This window comes from Alligator mississippiensis, chromosome 3, assembly GCF_030867095.1.
Source record: "Alligator mississippiensis isolate rAllMis1 chromosome 3, rAllMis1, whole genome shotgun sequence".
Classification (NCBI taxonomy): domain Eukaryota; kingdom Metazoa; phylum Chordata; order Crocodylia; family Alligatoridae; genus Alligator; species Alligator mississippiensis.
The window spans coordinates 291,395,249-291,414,537 of NC_081826.1; the positions used below are offsets into that span (position 1 = coordinate 291,395,249).

The following is a 19,289-nucleotide window of genomic DNA, read 5'->3' on the forward strand; positions in this document are numbered from 1 at the left end:
GAGGTCGGACTAGACCATGAATGAGAGAATGGAAAGCAGATGCACTAGGAGACCAGCAATTAGGCCAGATCAGCGATACACTCCCCATGATCTTTAAGTTCCTGCTCCGCAGAGGAGGGAAGGCATTACAAGATGGGCAGCAGCTGAAGTGTCTGGCCATGGGGCAGGGTTAGCTCTGGGAGTGCTAGTGCAATGCTTTGAGGATCAATTTGTGGGGTCACCACAGATCCAGAGAGGGAGATGGCAATATGGATGGGGGCCAGGGCAACCTTGTGCAAAGGCTCCCTGCCACATGACAAGCCCAGGACAGAACTGTCCTGCACACACTAACTCCTTGACCACATCTTTTGGTGTCATATTTTTAAACAAACTGCTTTGCAAACCACTTACTCTAGGCTTCACCCTCCTTCTGTCATGAGTCTCTGGGCTCATGTGGCTGCCAGTGGTCCCTCTTATTCAAAGGTAGGTCTTCCTGCTTGCATGAGTTGAAATCCAGTGTTGCTCTCACGATACTCATGCTTTGGGAGACCACAGGATGCTTCCTAAGTTAAAACATGCACAGCAGAATCTCAGGCTGGGGACACTGGCTGATAAAACCAGCTTCTTACTTCTGGTTGAGAAGTGATGGTTTCCAAAACTATGGGATGAAGCACTGCACTAGGACATGGGAGCTCCAGATCCTGCTCTCTGCTTTGCTACTGGATTGCTGTATGACCTTGCTCAAGATACTTCAACTTCTCCAGCTGCAAAATGGGGACTGGGTAACACTGATATTTGTGCACTGCTCTGAGATCTATGGATGAAAAGGTTTGCATAAGAGGAGATCATCATTATTATGATGATAGCTCGAGGAGAAGGGCTGGCCATTTCTGTGATATTTGTGGGGGCAAGTTAAAAGGATTCACATTACCTGTTGTGGCCACTCTCTTTGCTGATCCAGCAGAGTTGTGCAAGACGCTTATGATCCAGCTGCTCTGCCTTGAGGGACCTACATGTTATTGCAAGAATTCCAGCCCCTTTTTGCCTGCCCTTGCGATATCCATTTTGGCTAGTTTAGCAATCTTTTGTCCACACTATGAGACACATGGGCACTTACTGAATTATGTCTTGCTGCCTCTTTCTAGGAGCTGGTACAGATGCCAATATCTACTTGATTATCTTTGGAGAGAATGGGGACACTGGGACCCTTCCACTGAAGGAATCTAATAAGTCTAACAAGTTTGAAAGGAACCAGATGGATATCTTTGAGTTTAATGACATGCTGAGCCTGGGAGAGCTCTGTAAGGTGCGAGTCTGGCATGACAACAAAGGTAAGACCAACGCCAGTGGCTGGATAAAGGGGGATGTGCGCAATCTAGTGTATTTGGCAGGGATGTGGGAGACCTGTTCCCAGCTCTGTCATTGTCTGATTGTGTGACCTCAGTCAGATCTTTTCATCTGTCTAAACTTTTGTTTCATCCTTTGTCTATCGTGTCTAAATAGACAGAGTCTGAAGAAAAGGAACTGTCTGTTACTATAGGTTTGTACAGTATCGAATGCAACACATTCACAATTTAAGTTGGAGCGCGTTGCACTACAAAAAGCCATAACCCCAATAACAGTCCTTGTACTCTGCAAAGTGTCAGGCACCCAGGGTCAGCTCATGCTCTACTTATTAGACATCTAAGAGGTTGGTGGTTTCTCAGAGATTTAAGCAGGGTAGAGCAGAATTACACTGAGGTCCACTTAATCATCCAATAAGTGGAATGGGATCTGGGGCCTTAGCCTCTATCCTTCTAGCAAAATGACTCTGCAAATATAATTCTTTAATTGTAGGACAATACCATACTCTAGTATAGGGGCGGGCAATTATTTTGGACAGAGGGTCGCCTACTGAGTTTTGGCAAGTCGTCGAGGGCCGCATGACAGGCAGCCCAGAGCAGATTAATATTAATTTTCTAAAATTTTGAGAGGCCCCGCAGGCCGGATAGAATGGCTTGGTGGGCCGCATCCGGCCCGTGGGCCACATTTTGCCCACCCCTGCTCTAGTAATTTAACTCTACCAAACTGATTCTGAGAGTCAACAAAGTAACATAGTTTCATATAATGGTTTGATCTACATACATATAGTTTGATCTATACACATGCTTGTTCCCGTTTTAATTAGAGTGCTCCAGTGCTGCCTCTCCGTCATGTGTATTACGCCCCATATATGTTAAAATGGCCTCAAGAGCACTTTGTCTAAACCTTTTTAAATGAGCTTTAGATAAAGCATCCCACAGCCATTTTAAAATGCATGGGGACTTAATAGATGTGATGGTGAGATGTTTTAATTAGAGTGGCTGTCCAGGAACCACTCTAATTAAAACGCCATCCCCCTCCCGAGCACATGTATAAGCAGCCAATGTGCTGACATTTAGAAGGTAAAAACAGGTACATATCTGTCTCTCTCTATTATAATGGCTATATTATATGTAGAGTTTGTGTGCTCTGCAAAAGAGATTGTGGTGCTCTTCTCTTCAAAACCATACAGGAGTTACATAGTTCAGCGCTCTGCACTGTTTATATTCTTTGGAGAGATTACTCAGATACCACATTGCACGGTAGCAAATTCAAACAATACATTTCCCTGGCCATTGTAGCTACAACTGTAGTTGTAACTGCAGTTACAGTTGTACTATTAGAACTTGTATTGTGCCTACTATCTAAGTTGTTCATTTGAAAAAGGTGATGTAGCATTAGCAACTGGTTTTTTTGTTGGCAACGAATGGATGAACCAAATGTGAAAAGTGTGTCTATAGCATAATCCAAAGGCATGGTTACAGCTCATGTAGGCATAGAGAGGCGGATGCAGATTGCAGTGTAGCCGCAGCGGCCTGGTCTAGCCCCCTGAGTACTCACTGAGTCCTAAGTAGATTTTGTAGCCATGTAAAACCCAGTATTGCAGTACCTATTTACTTATCAGGACCTCAGCCAGCTAATTTAAAGCACCCTCGGGTCCATCTACACAAGATGCAGTGATGTTTTTGGATAGTAGTATGGCTGCATGCTCAGAATCAGCTTGTTTTACTTCTCTTAAAGACAAAATAGAGACAAAGGCGGGAGGGTGGAGGTGGAGGGGAAGCACACAAACTGAATGTACTATGATCCCGTGGGACTAAGTTTCAAACTGAAAACTTGTTTCCTGCCAGCCTCCAAATAACCTCTGTGTACTTAGACTTGTGGTGAAGCAGAAGAGTGAAGTATAGGACAGATGAATGTTCATGCTCTGTGGCCTCCATGTTTGTGTACCCAGGCCATTGCAAGCATAACTGTGTCCTCACAGTTTTTGGCACTCGCTGGCAGTAGCATCATACGGAGCAGGCAACAAAGACCCCAGCTCAGGCATTAACAGAGGGTGCATTAACAGCTGTTGCACTTCCAGCTCAGCTGAGAAGAGCTGGGCAAGCCCCTACCACCGCTTCTGCCACCCAGGATATGGATCCTGTCTGTTAAACCTCTGCTTACTCATTAGGTCATTTGGACAGGAAATCGGTGTCTGTAAATTGGGGATTTAGAAGCCTAAAGTCTCATTTAGGTGAAAATGAGATGTGCTATAAGAATACCTCATGGGGCTTTGGCTGTGCAAAAAGTGTGCAACCAGTCTCACTACAATCGTAGAATCATAGACAATGAAGGTTGGAAAGGACCTCAGGAGGTCACATCTAGTCCAACCCCTGCTCAAAGCAGGACCAGCCCCAACTACATCATCCCAGCCAAGGCTTTGTCTGGCTGGGTTTTGAAAACCCGCATGGATGGAGATTGCATCACCTTTTCGGGTAACCTGTTCCAGTGCTTTACTACCCTCCTAGTGAGAGAGCTTTTCCTAATACCTAATCTAAACCTCCCTTGCTGCAACTTGAGCCCATTTCTCCTTCTTCTGTTATCTGCCACCGCTGAGAACAGTCCAGCTCCACAATGTTTTTGGAGCGGAGACTGATTCACATGGACTTGCCGCCTGGCTTTGACAGAGGTTAACAATTGAACTACCTCCTTAAGAGAACTTCCCGCTCCCCTAGTGATCAACCGTGCTACCAGAATGGAACGGATCTGTCCGAGTCACGTTGTCAGTACTTATTCATATTGCATGCACTGAAATCTCACCTTCCTTTTTCTCCATATTCCCCTAATATATGTGTGTCTCCTTTAAAAAATACCCTATATTTATTAGGAGTTTTTCCAGAACTAGAGACTCTAGGACTAAGCCTAGGGCAAAATATAACTCAGATTTGTCCAGTATAAATTAACCTGGTTTACTTTCTTGTAAGAAACAGAATTGTGGCTTAAGCCCTAGCATAGGTTGCCTTCATTGCGTTGCATTGTAAAAGGAATATCCTATCACAACCCTGTAGTAATGAGCCATGGCAGTTAGTTTTGGGGGTAGAGTATTTATTACTATTGGTATCCCACACTGACTAGCTTTTTATGTCTGCTCAGGCATGTCTTTTATATACAAAGTAGTCAAGATACCAGTATATATCCAGTTTGGGTTTTATCCTGGGGGCAGGGAGGGTGTGGTGGGGTTATCACATGCTTGGAGGACTTTTCTTTTTAGATGAGTTTACATGTATTTATGCCACTCCTGTTCATCTCTTAGGGAATCTTTCATATTTTTTTGTTCTCAGTGCCTACTAAACACCCCCTTTTACTGCCATTAATACACAAATTCTCATTTTGCCACCATTGTACTAGAGTGTGGTATTGTCCTATTACTCAAGCATTGCATTTGGACTGCCTTCTTTTAAAAACTTTTAAATGTTGGGTGCAATGGTCTTGGCATCAGCATGCTATAAATCAGGGTGCTCAACCTCCAGCCCATGGGCCAAATGTGGTCTGTAGAGCCATAACTATCCAGTCTGCAGGGTTGCCCATGGACTGGGAAACTTGGCAGCAGGGGATTAGTGGCAATAAATATAGCCACCCTTCTCCATTGCCCTATTCCCAACCCCTGAGCCCCACACAGCGGGTTGGGGCTGGGTCATGCCTCCTCCCTCTGGCAGCTGAATGAAGCCAGGCCACACTCCTCCTCCCAGATTGGACGAGGTTGGGCCATGCTCCTTCTCCCCTGTGGGCCAGGTTGGAGCTGGGCCACCCCGTGCAGGGCCAGGCTGGAACTGGGATACCAGCTGGATGGGGTCCTGCTGTGACCACTCCATACTGGATTGGGACACCAGCTGGATCTGGTCCATGGACAGCCTGGGCCCTGTCTATCTAGCCCAAAAGATTGAGCACCACTGCTCCAAATGCATGAGAAACTTGTAGAGTCGCCTGTAGGTAGGCAGGCTCGTGAATGTAATGGTCAGCCTTTAGATGTCTTATTCTGCTAGGGTCTGATCCAGCAGTAAATCAACCAGCCTGTCTCTCTCTTTCCATTTTTAGGCTCAAATTCTAAATTACAATCTAATTCCACGAGATCTTTTCTATCTGAGGGCACGACACTGGCAGCCTCCCTTGCTTTGATTACTAGCACAGCTAACTCCCTGAGAAACCCCACTGATTTAAATAGGACTGGCTGAAAGGTAAAGCACCGTTAAAGAGGAGTAGGAAACACAGCACTGGGCCCCAAGTAGACTTTGTGTTGTCACTTTACATCCATAAATCCCTAAAATCCAAAGACTGAAGCCAACCTGTTTGCACAGTTTTGCTGGAGCAGGTGAAGGGGGACGTACAACTTGATGAGTTCTGCAATTGTGATGAGAGTGCAAGCCTAGTACAAATGCTGCCATTCTAAATTCGGGGTGTTGTAGTCTGAGATATTAAGTGCATCTTTCTAAATCAAAACGAATTAAATGTTGTGCCGGAGAAACTGAGCTACGCATCAGTTAAGTGACTTGTCCTAAATCCCCTAGCATGTCAATGGAAAGCAGTAGTTGCTCTCTGGCACCGAGGTTTGGACTGTAGTCCCATGAGCAAATGATGCCTAGTAAGGGTTAAATTGTCAGCTGCCATCAGCAGAGTCATGCCAGGAGAGAATTTGCCCCTAGTCTTATTGGAGCTGTTGTCGTCGTTGTTCCATTTTTTCTGCTGGAGCCTTTTTTGTGTAGAAGAGAAATGTAAGTGGAATGAAACTTGTCACCGCAGAGTGACAGGGGCAGCAGCTCCTATAGGACGGATTGTCAAATTCTATTTAACTCTGAATAATGAGACTTCCTGAAGTTTCTAGACTTTCTCTCTCTCTCTCCCTCATTTTTTTTTTGGCCCTAAAATGTTTTGGAACTTGTTTTCCCCATAAAAATAAATTGCCAGCTGTCTTCTTTCTATCCGTCCTTTAAAAATAGGGTCCAAATGTAGCCCTCCTCTAATTCCATTCAGGGTGTCAGCAAATTTGGTTAGGGATTAATTTTGCATGCACATGAATTCAGGAGGTTTTGAGATTGCCTAGCTACTATACTTCCTAATGAGTTGCCAGCTAGAACCTCTGCTTTAAATATTTAGGAGTCACTGAAAGAAAAGTCTTTAACAATGAATGTGTGTTGTTGAAAGTCAGGTTAAGCACAGCTTCATGTCTGTGGATCATGATCCTGTGAGACACTGTTGTGTGACCAAATCTGTCTTGGATTTGTGAGTGAGTTTCCCCCTGGTCCACCTCCCCAAAGTAGTATCAGGACATCACCTCTCTTGCTAGGTCATCTAGTTCAACCCCTTGTTCATGGCAGGGTCATCCCTGTCTCAACCATGCCATCCAAGTGTTTCTCTAACCGGCTGTTAAAAACTTTCCGCAACCTCTCTACATAATCTGTTCTGGTCTCATATAGTTAACTAGGTAATCTGTCCCCCCATCATTAGAAAGTTCTTCTTAATATCCAGCCTTAATTACCCTTCTTACATTTAAAACAGCTACTTCTTGTCTTGTCTAATGAGTCCACAGAGGTTAGTCTAGCACCATCCCCTTTATAGCCGCACCTTTTCATGTATTTGAAGACTCTTATATTTCGACAGATCCTGATTCATTTGATTCTGCATTTACACAAACAAAAGCATTGGATCAATAGCAAGGAGTTCATACAAATTCTAGTTTAAATACAGGTTTCAAATCCCTTCATAGTTTGGGGATTAGTTACCAATATGAAAGAATCAAGTTTGAATGTTTTCCAGCTCTGTGGTTCCCAGGATTTCAGAGAACAGAACACCCTCGTGTCTGAGATTATTTTCCCATAGGAGAATTACTTGTTTTACTTACCTCTGTTTCCAGCCTCCTTCTTACATAGGGAGGATCTGTATAATCATTTTAGAGCTGACAATTTCAAATGCTGGATTTTCTTAATGCCCATTTTTCAAAGATATCCAGGAAGAAACCAGGTTCTTCTATATAGTACCAAAGAAGTAAAGGATAGAAGAGTGTCATTAGGTCACTCAGCCCCCACCCTTCACCACCCTCACTTCCCACCATTGCAAGTACTTAGCGCCTGGTCTGAACTTCTGTTTTAATTACCCTGCATGTTGTGACTGGACGATGTCTCCCCACTCCCCTTCCTTGAGATAGACAGAACTGCAGAATATCATTGTGCCCTTTTCTTCAAGGAGCCATCTGTAATGGCCATCAGCCATGGTCAACCCATGGCAGGTCTTAGCCTGCCCAGAAGTTGCACTTGCTACATCTAGTATTTCCAAAGGCCTGTGTTTGCAGTATCTTGGCACCAACCCAGCTCCAGTCTGGTGAGACAATAATAAAGCAGTTATTAAAAGAAAATGAAGGAATTGCTTCCTACAGCCATAGGAAGGATTTATTCTGGGATCTGACTCCAGAACAGTCCATCGGAGCACCCCTTGCTCTTTTTTTTTGTGGTTGTTCACATAGCATGTAAAACTTCTGGCTTACTTTCCATCTTCCTTCTATCTGTCCAGTCCCCCAGATAGGACTGAAGTCACAAGAAGAGTATGGGAGAGTTACTCATTTCTGCTTGCTGTAGCTTCTTTTAAATCAAAATGCTTTGCTCAGGCCCCACCACACCATTACAGAGCTCCCTGGGCCATCCAGTTAGCTGTAAAGTTACCTGTTCTTTAAAAGCTTATCTTTACTGTGAGCTTCATTTGCCATACTCAGCTACAAATTACTTCGCACCCAGACTAAGTGCTTTTGCATCGTGTGCCTCAATAAAACATGAAATACTCTTCAATCACAAGAATATCTTTAGCATCCTCAAAGCAACTGCTACGTATTCACCCTGAGCCATGCAGTGGCTTTACAAACAAGTCTTCTAGTGGCAAGATTTTTGTCTGAGTGCCCATTCTCTTTGACCTGAGTCAAAACCTGTGGTGATCAGCTTGCACAGATGGTGGAAGGGGCGAAGGGGGGTGGAGGAAATCCTATTTCTAAAAGCAACACAAGCATTAAGCTCAGCGTTTGTCAAAACTTATTAGACACATTGGATTACCCATCCACCTCAGTGAGAAGCCCTGTGACTGGACCTGATGAGACCTACTGGCCTGCTTGAATGAGTCACTTCACCTCCCCACACTTAGTTGCCCAATCTGTAAAATGGGGCTAATGATACTGAACTGTCTAAAGCAGTGTTTCTCAACCTTTTAAGTAGCAAGTACCTCCCAGCTTCTGAAAATTTTAGTAAGTACCCCAACACTCAGTTTTCCAGGGGATTTTATGTTTACAGACTAATGTTGGAATATGTTGGAAGAAGGGCTGTGTATATGAGGCCGTGATATGACAGATGCCTGATCTGGTGTGGGTAGGGTTGCCACCTTTTGCGCCGGGGGTGCACATCTCAAGTATGTACCTGGGCTAGAGGTGATGTTGGCCAAAACTAGGATGGCTGAATCCAGTGCCACGCAAAATGCAGCGCGCCAAATTATTACTGGGGAATTTAATTTTTTTAATTACACCAAATTTTTTGCCATAGTTTTGAAAGGAAAAGAGGGCAAGAGAGAAAGAGGAAAAGAGGGCGAGAGAGAGAGAGGAAAAGAGGGCGAGAGAGAGAGAGGAAAAGAGGGCGAGAGAGTGTTGGGGTACCCGCATACCCCCTGCCTGTGTCTGGGGGTACGCGTACCACAGGCTGAGAAACTATGGTCTAAAGTGCTCTGCAATCTCCTGCTGGCAAATACCATAAAAAAGCTAGATGATGTTTTGTCGTTGTTGCTGTCATACCTCCACCCTGGTGGTCTTGCCCATTCCTTCTGCATTTCCTGTCACTATATTGTATTTGTATGGGCTGTGTAGACTGAAAGTCCCATTATGTAGATCCAGGGTGTCACAAGATATGGCTTGTGAGCTGGATCTGAACTGAACAGCCATTTTACCTGTCCGGTGGAGCTCCTTGAGGGGCCAGGAAGTCAGGATGGGACAAGTCAAGGGTGGGTCTGCCAGTGAATTTCTGGGTGTGAAGCCCCACTGGGGACAGGTGTCAGTGGAGGGAGTACAAGTGCATTAACCCCTGCACCGTTGCCACTTACCCTAATGTCACTGTGACTTGCCCTGTCACCAGAAGTGGATCCAGACCCAGCTCACAGGGCCGGATCATTTGGACACCCCTAGGAGAGAGGATGATGCACCGCAGAGTAGAGCAGAAGGGTTAGGACTAAGCAGGAGATGAGCAGGAGTAGTACAGCAGCACAGCATGCACAATTGTGTGCGGTGGTTTTAGGGTTACCCCACTGACAGCTATATCTCGGGTAGTGGCTGTTACCTGATGTTTCAAAGGACAACTCTAGCTAGAAAATAACCATAATGTACCCAGCCCGTTACACAGTACTGCGCACTGGGTTGGGAAGTGGTGGGCAATATAATTCTTTACTGACCACCGAAACAAGCAGCTGAAGCCCAACAGTTTTAATCCCCCTCTTGTCCAGTACCAGTGATTACAAATGTTATTTTTTTTGCTCAACGCATTAAAAAATAAAATGGAAAAAAGAGCAAGCCAGCTCCGGCCTGTGTGACCTTCTGCTGCAGTGATGTCCCCAAACAGACTGCACACCACATGGAGCAGTACTTCCTCTTAGTGGGCGCACTGCTTGCAGAAGCTGGAAAGCTGGGCATTTTTCTTTTCTGTCAAATGTTCCCTGAAACATGCAGATTCGGTCGTCCTCAGATTTAAGGAGAATCCAGCCAAAAGTTTCAGCAGGCGAAAAAGCCCCTCAAAAAGCCAGTCACCAGACTGCCAGAGGAGAATGTAGTGTCCTTGTTCTCCTCTTATCAAAGAGCCCAGGGCTTGGGAGGCATGGGATCAATTCCCCTCTTTGCCCAGGGTGGCTTGAACCCACGTCTCCCAAGCAGATACCCTCAGCAGCATGATACGATATGTTCTGGGGATGCTCCTTGTCATGCCTATGGGTCTTCTTCCACCCAGGAAGAGTCAAAGTGTCTTTCCTCCCACATGAGGGTCTGAACCACCAGGCTAGAGAGTCATTATCACAGGCTCAATGTTTATTTTCAGTTCAGTCCTAAGTGATTAATTTTTGAATTTCCAGTTCATCTGGAAACCAAAATATCAGTGATTTACTCAATCCTAAGAAGGCTCATGGGGTATTGCCCTCTAGCAGTTCACCCACCAACAAGACAACTGACATACTACCAACTGCAATCTTCCTGCTTTCATGGCCGAGCCCTGTAGTTTTGGAAGTCAAGGACTACAGTGCTAGTCCCAACTCCTTGAGCATGCATGATTCAGTCAATAATTATGCCTACTGACCGACACGGAGTCATTTCAGATTGCTATGCCACCATTAGACACGAACTCCTGTACAATCAAGGGCTCAGGGTAAGGGCTATCAGATGTGCCGGCAGAGGGCAGAAATGCCTGTACACAAGCACAGAGGCTGGTCCAGTGCACTGTAATTACAGCATGTCGGAGCAGACTTGATTAATCGAGTCTGCTGGAGCGTGGTAATTACCACCAGCCTCCCGTGTCTTGTGTACCAGCATCCTCGTGCTTCAAAACGATGGCGGGGGGTGCTTGAACTAATGCTCGCCGAATGAGTTTTAGTTCAAGTGCCCCCACCACTATTTTGAAGCGCAGGGATGCTGATACATGAGACTTTGCAGGCTTTAATTAGAGCAGCTCTCAAAGCTGCTCTAATGAAGGTGCCGCCCTCCCCACCCCCAGAGCCCGTGTAAAAGTACCTCTATTGTGAGGTACTAGAAAAATGCTCATTAGCCTAGTTTAATGCACATTAACTAAAGAGCAGGCTTTTAAAGCGACGCTTAATGTGCATTAGCCTATTTTAATGTGCATTAAGTAAAAAGCATGTTTTTATGTGATGCTGTAATGCGCATTAAAATAGGCTAATGCACATTAAAGCTCACAGGTGCCAAAGGTCCCCTTCAGATATGTCTGCAGAGCCCAGCCCACTGTGCAGGCTGGGCTGAGGATTTTGCTCGTAAAAGGCTACATATATTTTGGTGCGGCCCCTTTTCAAGCTAGTGGAATTACAGCAGGGATGAATCTGGCCCGATGTGTTCAAAGTGCATCGAGACAGAAATGTGACTGTGCAAACAAAGCCCCTCACTTGCAGATCTGCACCTAGCCACGTGCAGTCAGGGAAACCCAAGAAAAATGCCAGAATTCAGGCCGAGTAATTGATTTTTTCCCCATTCAGTCTGGAATGAAGTGAAATGACAAATCTTTTGCTTTTCTCCCTGAAATGAAAAGAAAAATTCAATCTAGGTCAAAGGAAACATTTTGCTCCCCTCAAAGTGTTTCATTTCCAGTGTAGGTGTTTTTAAGAGAAAACAAATCAAGAAAATGCAAGGTTAGAGTTAAGTATCATGGACAAAAGGAGTTAGGCCCCATCAGTTATAGGGGCAGTCACTTGAGAGAAGGACTTGGTTCAGATCTGTTCTATAGACATGCAAAATATTGTTAGCGTTACTACTGCTTTCAGGTTTCTGTTTGTTGCTGTGATTTAAGCCTCTTCATAAAAGGAGAAGGAAAAAAAAATGAAAATGAGAAAAATTGAACTTTGTGGGACTGAGCTTCGGAGACGGCCAGTCACCTGGTGGCTTTGGAATCCACTTAGGACGTGGGAGACTCCAGGGCTAGAAATTAGGGCTGTCATTTAATCCCAGTTAATTTATGTAATTAACACAAAAACAAATTAACACATTAATTTTTTTAACTGTGCACATCATTTTGACCAGCGGAGTGGACCAGCTTGGACCTGCCAGAACCTGTGCCTACAGCCGGGACCCTGGCTTGCCCCGCGCCTGCTCCAGACTCACCCGCCCACGCTGAGCAGTGGCAGCAGCCGGGCAGAAGTTGCTACTTGGCATGGGGGAAAAGTGGCTCCTCTTCCTCATCACTGCCAGGCCTTTCTTCCTGCAGTTGCCCCAACCCTGTGCCTTGGCTACCTTGCAGCTCCTCTCCACTGCCATCACTGCCGCCTCCGGGCCTCCCAGCCAGCCAGCAATGGCAGTGAAGAGGAGCCGCAGGGCAGCCCGGGCGTGGGCCCCGGGCAGCTGCAGCAAGAAGGGCCCAGCAGCAATGAGGAGGAGCTGCTTTTCCTCCACGCTGAGCAGGAGCTTCTGCCTGGCCACTGCCTCCGCTCAGCGTGGGCAGGTGAGTCTGGAGCAGGTGTGGGGCAAGCCAGGGTCGAGGCTGTTTGCATGGGTTCCAGCTGGCCCGCTCTGGCCAGGGCAAGTCCGGAGCAGACGTGGAGCAGGCGGGGGTTGGGGCTGGGGCTGTGCACTGTTGCTGGTGGTGGGGAGGAGCCACAGGGCACACAGGTTGCAGGCTGTTGCGTGGTGGGGTGCTGACTATTGTTTAACTGTGCAATAAAATTGCAATTAATTGCGACTATTTTTTAAAATCCCACAATTAATTGCGATTAATTTTTTGAATCGTTTGTCAGCCCTACTAGAAATTAAAAGTTGTCTCTAGCCATCAAAGAGCATAGTTAACTTGTGGAATTCATTGCCACAGGAGGTGGTGGAGGCACATAGCATAGCCAGGTTTGAAAAGGGATGGCTGAATTCATGGATGATAGATCTATTGAACTATTAAACTGTTGAACACAATGGTTGGAGACGTTTCCTCTGGCGTCTCTAAAGCAATAATGGTGGATGCCAGGGAGGGTATTGAATAGGGGATAGATCACTCTCTATATATCCAGTTCAGTGCTCTCCCTCTGTAGGATCCGTTTCTTCCACTGTCAGCGACAGAATACCGGGATAGATGGATCGCTGCTCTCCGCCTGTTTGGCACTTCTTCTGTTCTTATGCTTTGCAATAAAACTGGCAGGGACAACAAAACCCAGCTACTTATAGGATAGGACTTGACAAGTTTGTGAAAGGGATTATCTGATGTGGTGACCTGCAGGGAACTTCACTCAGTGACCCAGGAGTTCCCTTCCTATCCTTTGTTCATACGTCCCTGTATGAGTCAGGCAGAGCAAGAACATACAGCTGGGCCCCCACAGTCCAGCCCTGGTCCCTGGGGTATTAGTTATTCTAAGATGGGAGAAATCCCAGTCTCTGTGGCCACAAATTTCATCCTGCACTTGAGCATCCTATCTGAAAGAAAGTTGCATTAAAACTGGCATGTGTCTATGGAAATTTTTGCCCTGGTGAATTGGGATTTTTCCTATGAAAACTTTCACTGTAAAATCCTTGGCCTCTTGTAGCATAGTTGGTATGGGTTCTGCTCCATTCCTACCCCGGTCCAGTTCCTGGTAGACCTCTCTCCACATCACAGAAATGCAGTGAGCCAACGTGTGTCCCTTTTGGCAATCTTTGCAAACAGCCCGAAAACTATGCCTCTTCTTAATAAGTGAGCTATCTTCTGCGGTGAGGAAGAGCACTATTGAGACAAACACAGAGCTTTGTGACTAGCAACATTATTTGCCACCACCTGCCTATGTGCTCTTTAGCTGATCAGCACAACTTGGTTGTAAGATCTGGCTTGAATGACTTTTATGAGAAGATCTCTCCCAAGGATACGTCAGAAAGCCTAGGAAACAAGGGAGGGTGTTCCCTTTGCCGCTCACTAGTAAAAGAGAGAGGAGGCTGCAATTTCACTCTGAGGTTCTGCACACAAGGGAGCTCTTTGAACTGAGAGAAGCAGGTTTTAGGCACTTGCCATGCCGAGTTAAAATGGCACGAGTGCAGAACTGGTCCGCTTTCCCCCAGGGCAGAGGAGTATGCTATCTGAGCTGGGGCTGCCTGTATTCAAACAGTGACCAGTCCAGCCTCCATCATCTACCCACGGTGAAAGACGCAGAACATTTCCTCATTTGTTATGTTTGGCTTTTCAGCATTAAAAAACAGCTTGCCCTTCAAACATCCTATACCCAAGAGGTCACAACTATTGCATAGTTGGCTCGGAAGACCTGCATTTTGTAGCTCCTCTGCTCTCTTCTTCTACCTCAACTTCTACATGGTCCAAGGACTTGCCTGACGGATCACTCCGTGTTACTAACAAATAAAGGTTGTCCTTCAAAGTAGCCTTTTCATGGTCTCTAGGCAAGAGCTGGCTTATCCTCTTCATGTCAAATAGCCTTATCCACCTCCACATCAAACACTTGATGTAAATAGTTTGTGGCATGAAGAACTATATGGACCTAGTAATGTATTAAAACAAATACCTGACCCTGACATGAACATTTTCTTGAGATGAAGTATGAAAATGTAGTCTTGTCCTAGTGAAACCAGCCCTATCAGTATGTACCACGTGGGCTGGGGCAGTTCCCAGCACTGCTTTGCCAAAATTTTTCACCTTGCTTTAGCCTACCCACCTTTGCTCTGTCTGGGTGATGGCCTGCAGAGATTAGCTCTGTGCTGGGGGGAGTCTAGGCCTTATTTCTGTGCTGAGATCTCCAGTTAGGGCCTGGCTAAGCTGCCTCCAACTGTCCTAGGGAGCACTATGTCTCTTGCACCTCAAATGCTGAAAATATGTCATGTAGCTGCTGTTTGATACACTCCCAAGAAGCAGCCAAGCTTTGTTCTCAGGCTTATGGGTCCAGAGCCAGTCTAATCATGGCTGCATGGAGCAGGAGTGAGTAGCAACATGCAAAAATAGGGCTGGAAGACACTTCAGGAGGTCGAAGCTCAATCCCTTGCCAAGATAGGGTCATTTCTGTCTAAACCACCTCATTTGAGTATTTGTCTAATCTGCATTTAAAAGCTTCCAAGGGTGGAGAGTCCACAGCCTCCCTAGGTCATCTGTTCCAGTGCTTCCCCACCTTCACAGTTAGAAAATTCCTCCTGATAACCATCCTAAATGTCCCTTCTTGCTTTTTAAGTGCATTACTTGTCATCCCCTGCAGCCACAGAGAACAGTCTGTCACCAGCTTCTTTATGCCACTCTTTCTGTATTTGAAGGCTGTTATTAACTCCCTCCACAGTCATCTCCTCTTCTCTGGACTAAATAGTCCCAAGGATTTCCTTGTATGTCATGTTTTCCAGGCCTCTAACTCTTTAATGGCTCTCCTCAGGATTCTTCATAATGAGCCCACATTTTTCTTGGAGTGGTGCCCCAAATCAAGCAAAATACTCCAGGTGAGGCCTCACAGCACCGAATGGATTAGATGAATCATTTCCGATGATTTGCACGGACACTCCTGCAGGGGAGGTCTTCACAATAGCACGCCTTTGCAAAGTCGGAGGCAATGAATGCACACGTACTAGGGTTTGCATAACGGAGACCCTTCTCCAGTGGGAACAGATCTAGCCGCTCATTTATTACAACAGTCATTAGATTCTAGTCATTGATATACTTGGCTGGAGGAAGAGCAAAAATGTATTTTTTTCCTGTGGCCTGTTTTAACTAAGTCTTGACAAAAAGGAGAGCAGTCTCTTGGATATTGAATATTCTATAGATACATTCATTGAGCCTTAAATGGAAATGAGCCAGGAAGCAAGATTAACAGGGTGACCCTGCCAGCAGGTTTAGAATAAATTTCCAAGCAACTCGGGATAGAGAGTGGCTCTTGTGAGAACATGGCTAGAGTCCCAGAGATGTATGCTTTAGATGAAGAACATATGAAGACCATCGCTGCCCTGTGCTCACCCACCCCAAAGACAAGCCTGTGGCATTTTATTCTGTAACTGAGTCATGAACAGAACTATTCTGGTGTAACACCCTGCAGTCCCACCTCCAGGAGCAATGAGGTTATAATTGATCTGCCTTTGGTATGTGTATGGTGTTTGTCATCAATGTGCAACACCGCTTTGAAGTGAAAAGAGCCAATATCTTTCTCCTTCATGCTACAGTAGGTAATCCCTTGTGCAAAGCATGTCATAAGCAAACAGCTAATGAAGAACTGACTTAACTGGTCTTGCTCTGTGCTTTGTAAGAGAAGGATCCCTGATGTCTCTGTGAAGCTCTGCAAGGCCACGGCCTGCAGGAATGACAACGATGATGTTCCTAAGGACCCTTGACTTTACTTTGTTACATGTGGTACAACATGGCACAGCTCCCAGCACTATCCCAGAGGCGGTGGGGTGACGTGTTGACATTGCAGCTCATCAGGGAGCTGTGCCCTTTTTCAGGAGTGCAAAGATGATTTGTTTCAAAATGAAGAAAGCTTTAGGCAACAGACAGGTAGCCACCAATCCTGGGAGGAGACAAAAGCCATTTAGATGACTCTTAGGTCTGGATAACAGCATGGCGGAGGGATCTTGCCGTGATCATGGCACTCCTTTTGTTTGAACAGTAACAAACCTCATCAAGTAGAGCTGTTGGAGAAACACCAGTGTGGAAGGGATCTCCTCCTACCTGCTTTAGTGGGTAACTCTGGGCTGGTCGCAAGCTGCGCATGGGTTATTCATAGATTCATATTCATAGATTCATAGATGTTAGGGTCGGAAGGGACCTCAATAGATCATCGAGTCTGACCCCCTACATAAGCAGGAAAGAGTGCTGGGTCTAGATGACCCCAGCTAGATGCTCATCTAACCTCCTCTTGAAGACCCCCAGGGTAGGGGAGAGCACCACCTCCCTTGGGAGCCCGTTCCAGACCTTGGCCACTCGAACTGTGAAGAAGTTCTTCCTAATGTCCAATCTAAATCTGCTCTCTGCTAGCTTGTGGCCATTGTTTCTTGTAACCCCCGGGGGCGGCTTGGTGAATAAATGCTCACCAATTCCCTTCTGTGCCCCCGTGATGAACTCATAGGCAGCCACAAGGTCACCTCTCAACCTTCTCTTGCGGAGGCTGAAAAGATCCAGTTTCTCTAGTCTCTCCTCGTAGGGCTTGGTCTGCAGGCCCTTGACCATACGAGTTGCCCTTCTCTGGACCCTCTCCAGGTTATCCGCATCCTTCTTGAAGTGTGGCGCCCAGAATTGCATGCAGTACTCCAACTGCGGTCTGACCAGCGCCCGATAGAGGGGAAGTATCACCTCCTTGGACCTATTTGTCATGCATCTGCTGATGCACGATAAAGTGCCGTTAGCTTTTCTGATGGCTTCGTCACACTGCCGGCTCATGTTCATCTTGGAGTCCACTAGGACTCCAAGATCCCTTTCCACTTCTGTGCCACCCAGCAGGTCATTCCCTGGGCTGTAGGTGTGCTGGACATTTTTCCTCCCGAGGTGCAGCACTTTGCATTTCTCCTTGTTGAACTGCATCCTGTTGTTTTCTGCCCACTTGTCCAACCTATCCAGGTCTGCCTGCAGCTGTTCCCTGCCCTCCGGCGTGTCCACTTCTCCCCATAGCTTTGTGTCATCTGCAAACTTGGACAGAGTACACTTCACTCCCTCGTCCAAGTCGCTGATGAAGACATTAAAGAGTATCGGTCCAAGGACCGAGCCCTGCGGGACCCCACTGCCCACACCCTTCCAGGTCGAGACCGACCCATCCACCATGACTCTTTGGGTGCGACCCTCCAGCCAATTCGCCACCCACCGGACTGTGTAGTCATCCACATCACAGCCTCTTAGCTTGTTCACCAGTATGGGGTGGGATACCGTATCGAAGGCCTTCCTGAAATCTAAGTATACGACATCCACCCCTCCTCCTGTGTCCAGGCGTTTTGTAACCTGGTCATAGAAAGAGACTAGATTGGTCAGGCACGATCTGCCCGCCACAAACCCATGCTGGTTTCCCCTCAGCATAATTTGCCCTGCCGGGCTCTCACAAACGTGAGCCTTGATAATTTTTTCAAAGACTTTACCAAGGATGGAGGTGAGACTGACCAGCCTATAGTTGCCCGGGTCCTCCTTCCTCCCCTTTTTGAAAATGGGGACCACGTTAGCCCTTTTCCAGTCCTCCAGGACTTGGCCCGTGCGCCACGAGCGTTCGAATATTCCCGCCAGTGGCTCTGCAATGATGTCGGCCAGTGCCTTCAGCACCCTCGGATGGAGCCCATCTGGGCCTGCTGATTTAAAGGCATCCAGTTCATCCAAATGACTCTGCACCACCTCAGGGTCTACGTATGGAAGTCTGACGCCTTGCTGCTGACTCTGTACAACCCCAGTGAGAGACTTGTCGTGCCCCTCGCTTAGGAACACTGAGGCAAAGAACTCGTTGAGGAGTTCAGCCTTGTCCCCCCTGTCTGTCACCAATTGTTTTTGCCCATTTAGCAGTGGTCCTATTCCTCCCTGGGCCTTCCTTTTACTCCCTACATATCTAAAAAACAATTTCTTGTTGTCTTTTACTTGGGTTGCCATCCTCAGCTCCATGGTAGCTTTGGCCTGCCTAATTGCGTCCCTACAAGCACGAGCAGAGGAGGTATATTCATCTTTAGTGATCTCACCCTGTTTCCACTTTTTATGTGCTCCCCTTTTGGCCCTTAGGCTGCCCTGGATTTCTCTGGTCAGCCATGGAAATAAGATAATGACATGGAGATAAGCCATGACTTATCTACTAAGTCAAATAGGATTCTGCACCAATTTAGCTGCCTCAGGGAAATGAAGAAGAAAGCTGGACTCGCTGCATGTCTCTACTGCAGTGATCATAGTTATATTAGGTGCTCTGGTATAACATGGGATTTTTGCACTATCTATTGAGGAGCTTCCTGTGATAACGTTGCTCAATGGCAGCACACTGTGAGTGCAGTGCCAGCAGCATCAAACATCAGGTGCCACCATTAAGAAGGACACATTATAAAAGTTCTTCAGAGCATCAGATCCAAATGGAGCTTTCCGATTGCCTGCCACTGAGATCTTCCTTTTAAACCTCACCTCCTAAAGACATATCTGAGGGTGGTTGCTCCCATCCCACACCTCTTCCTGTTGAAGTGTTTGTCAGCATAGCCTTAAACAGCTCTGGGCAATGTATTTCTGAGGGGTATTTTATTTCTCAGGGGCAGATGGTACTCAAACCACCATTGAGGCCAGTCCCCAGTGCAGGCAGTAATCCCCAGCAGTGTGCTCATAGCTATGTCTGGT

At 46.4% G+C, this 19,289-nt stretch overlaps 1 protein-coding gene across 1 annotated transcript in view; it reads left to right on the top strand.

Moving 5' to 3' along the window:
* LOXHD1 (lipoxygenase homology PLAT domains 1) overlaps positions 1–19,289 on the top strand; it is a 218,785-nt gene that overhangs the window by 186,211 nt on the left and 13,285 nt on the right. Inside the window, exon 37 of the mRNA XM_019496142.2 lies at positions 1,125–1,310. Coding sequence (XP_019351687.2) covers positions 1,125–1,310 — 186 coding nt within the window. The remainder of the gene's footprint in view (positions 1–1,124; positions 1,311–19,289) is intronic.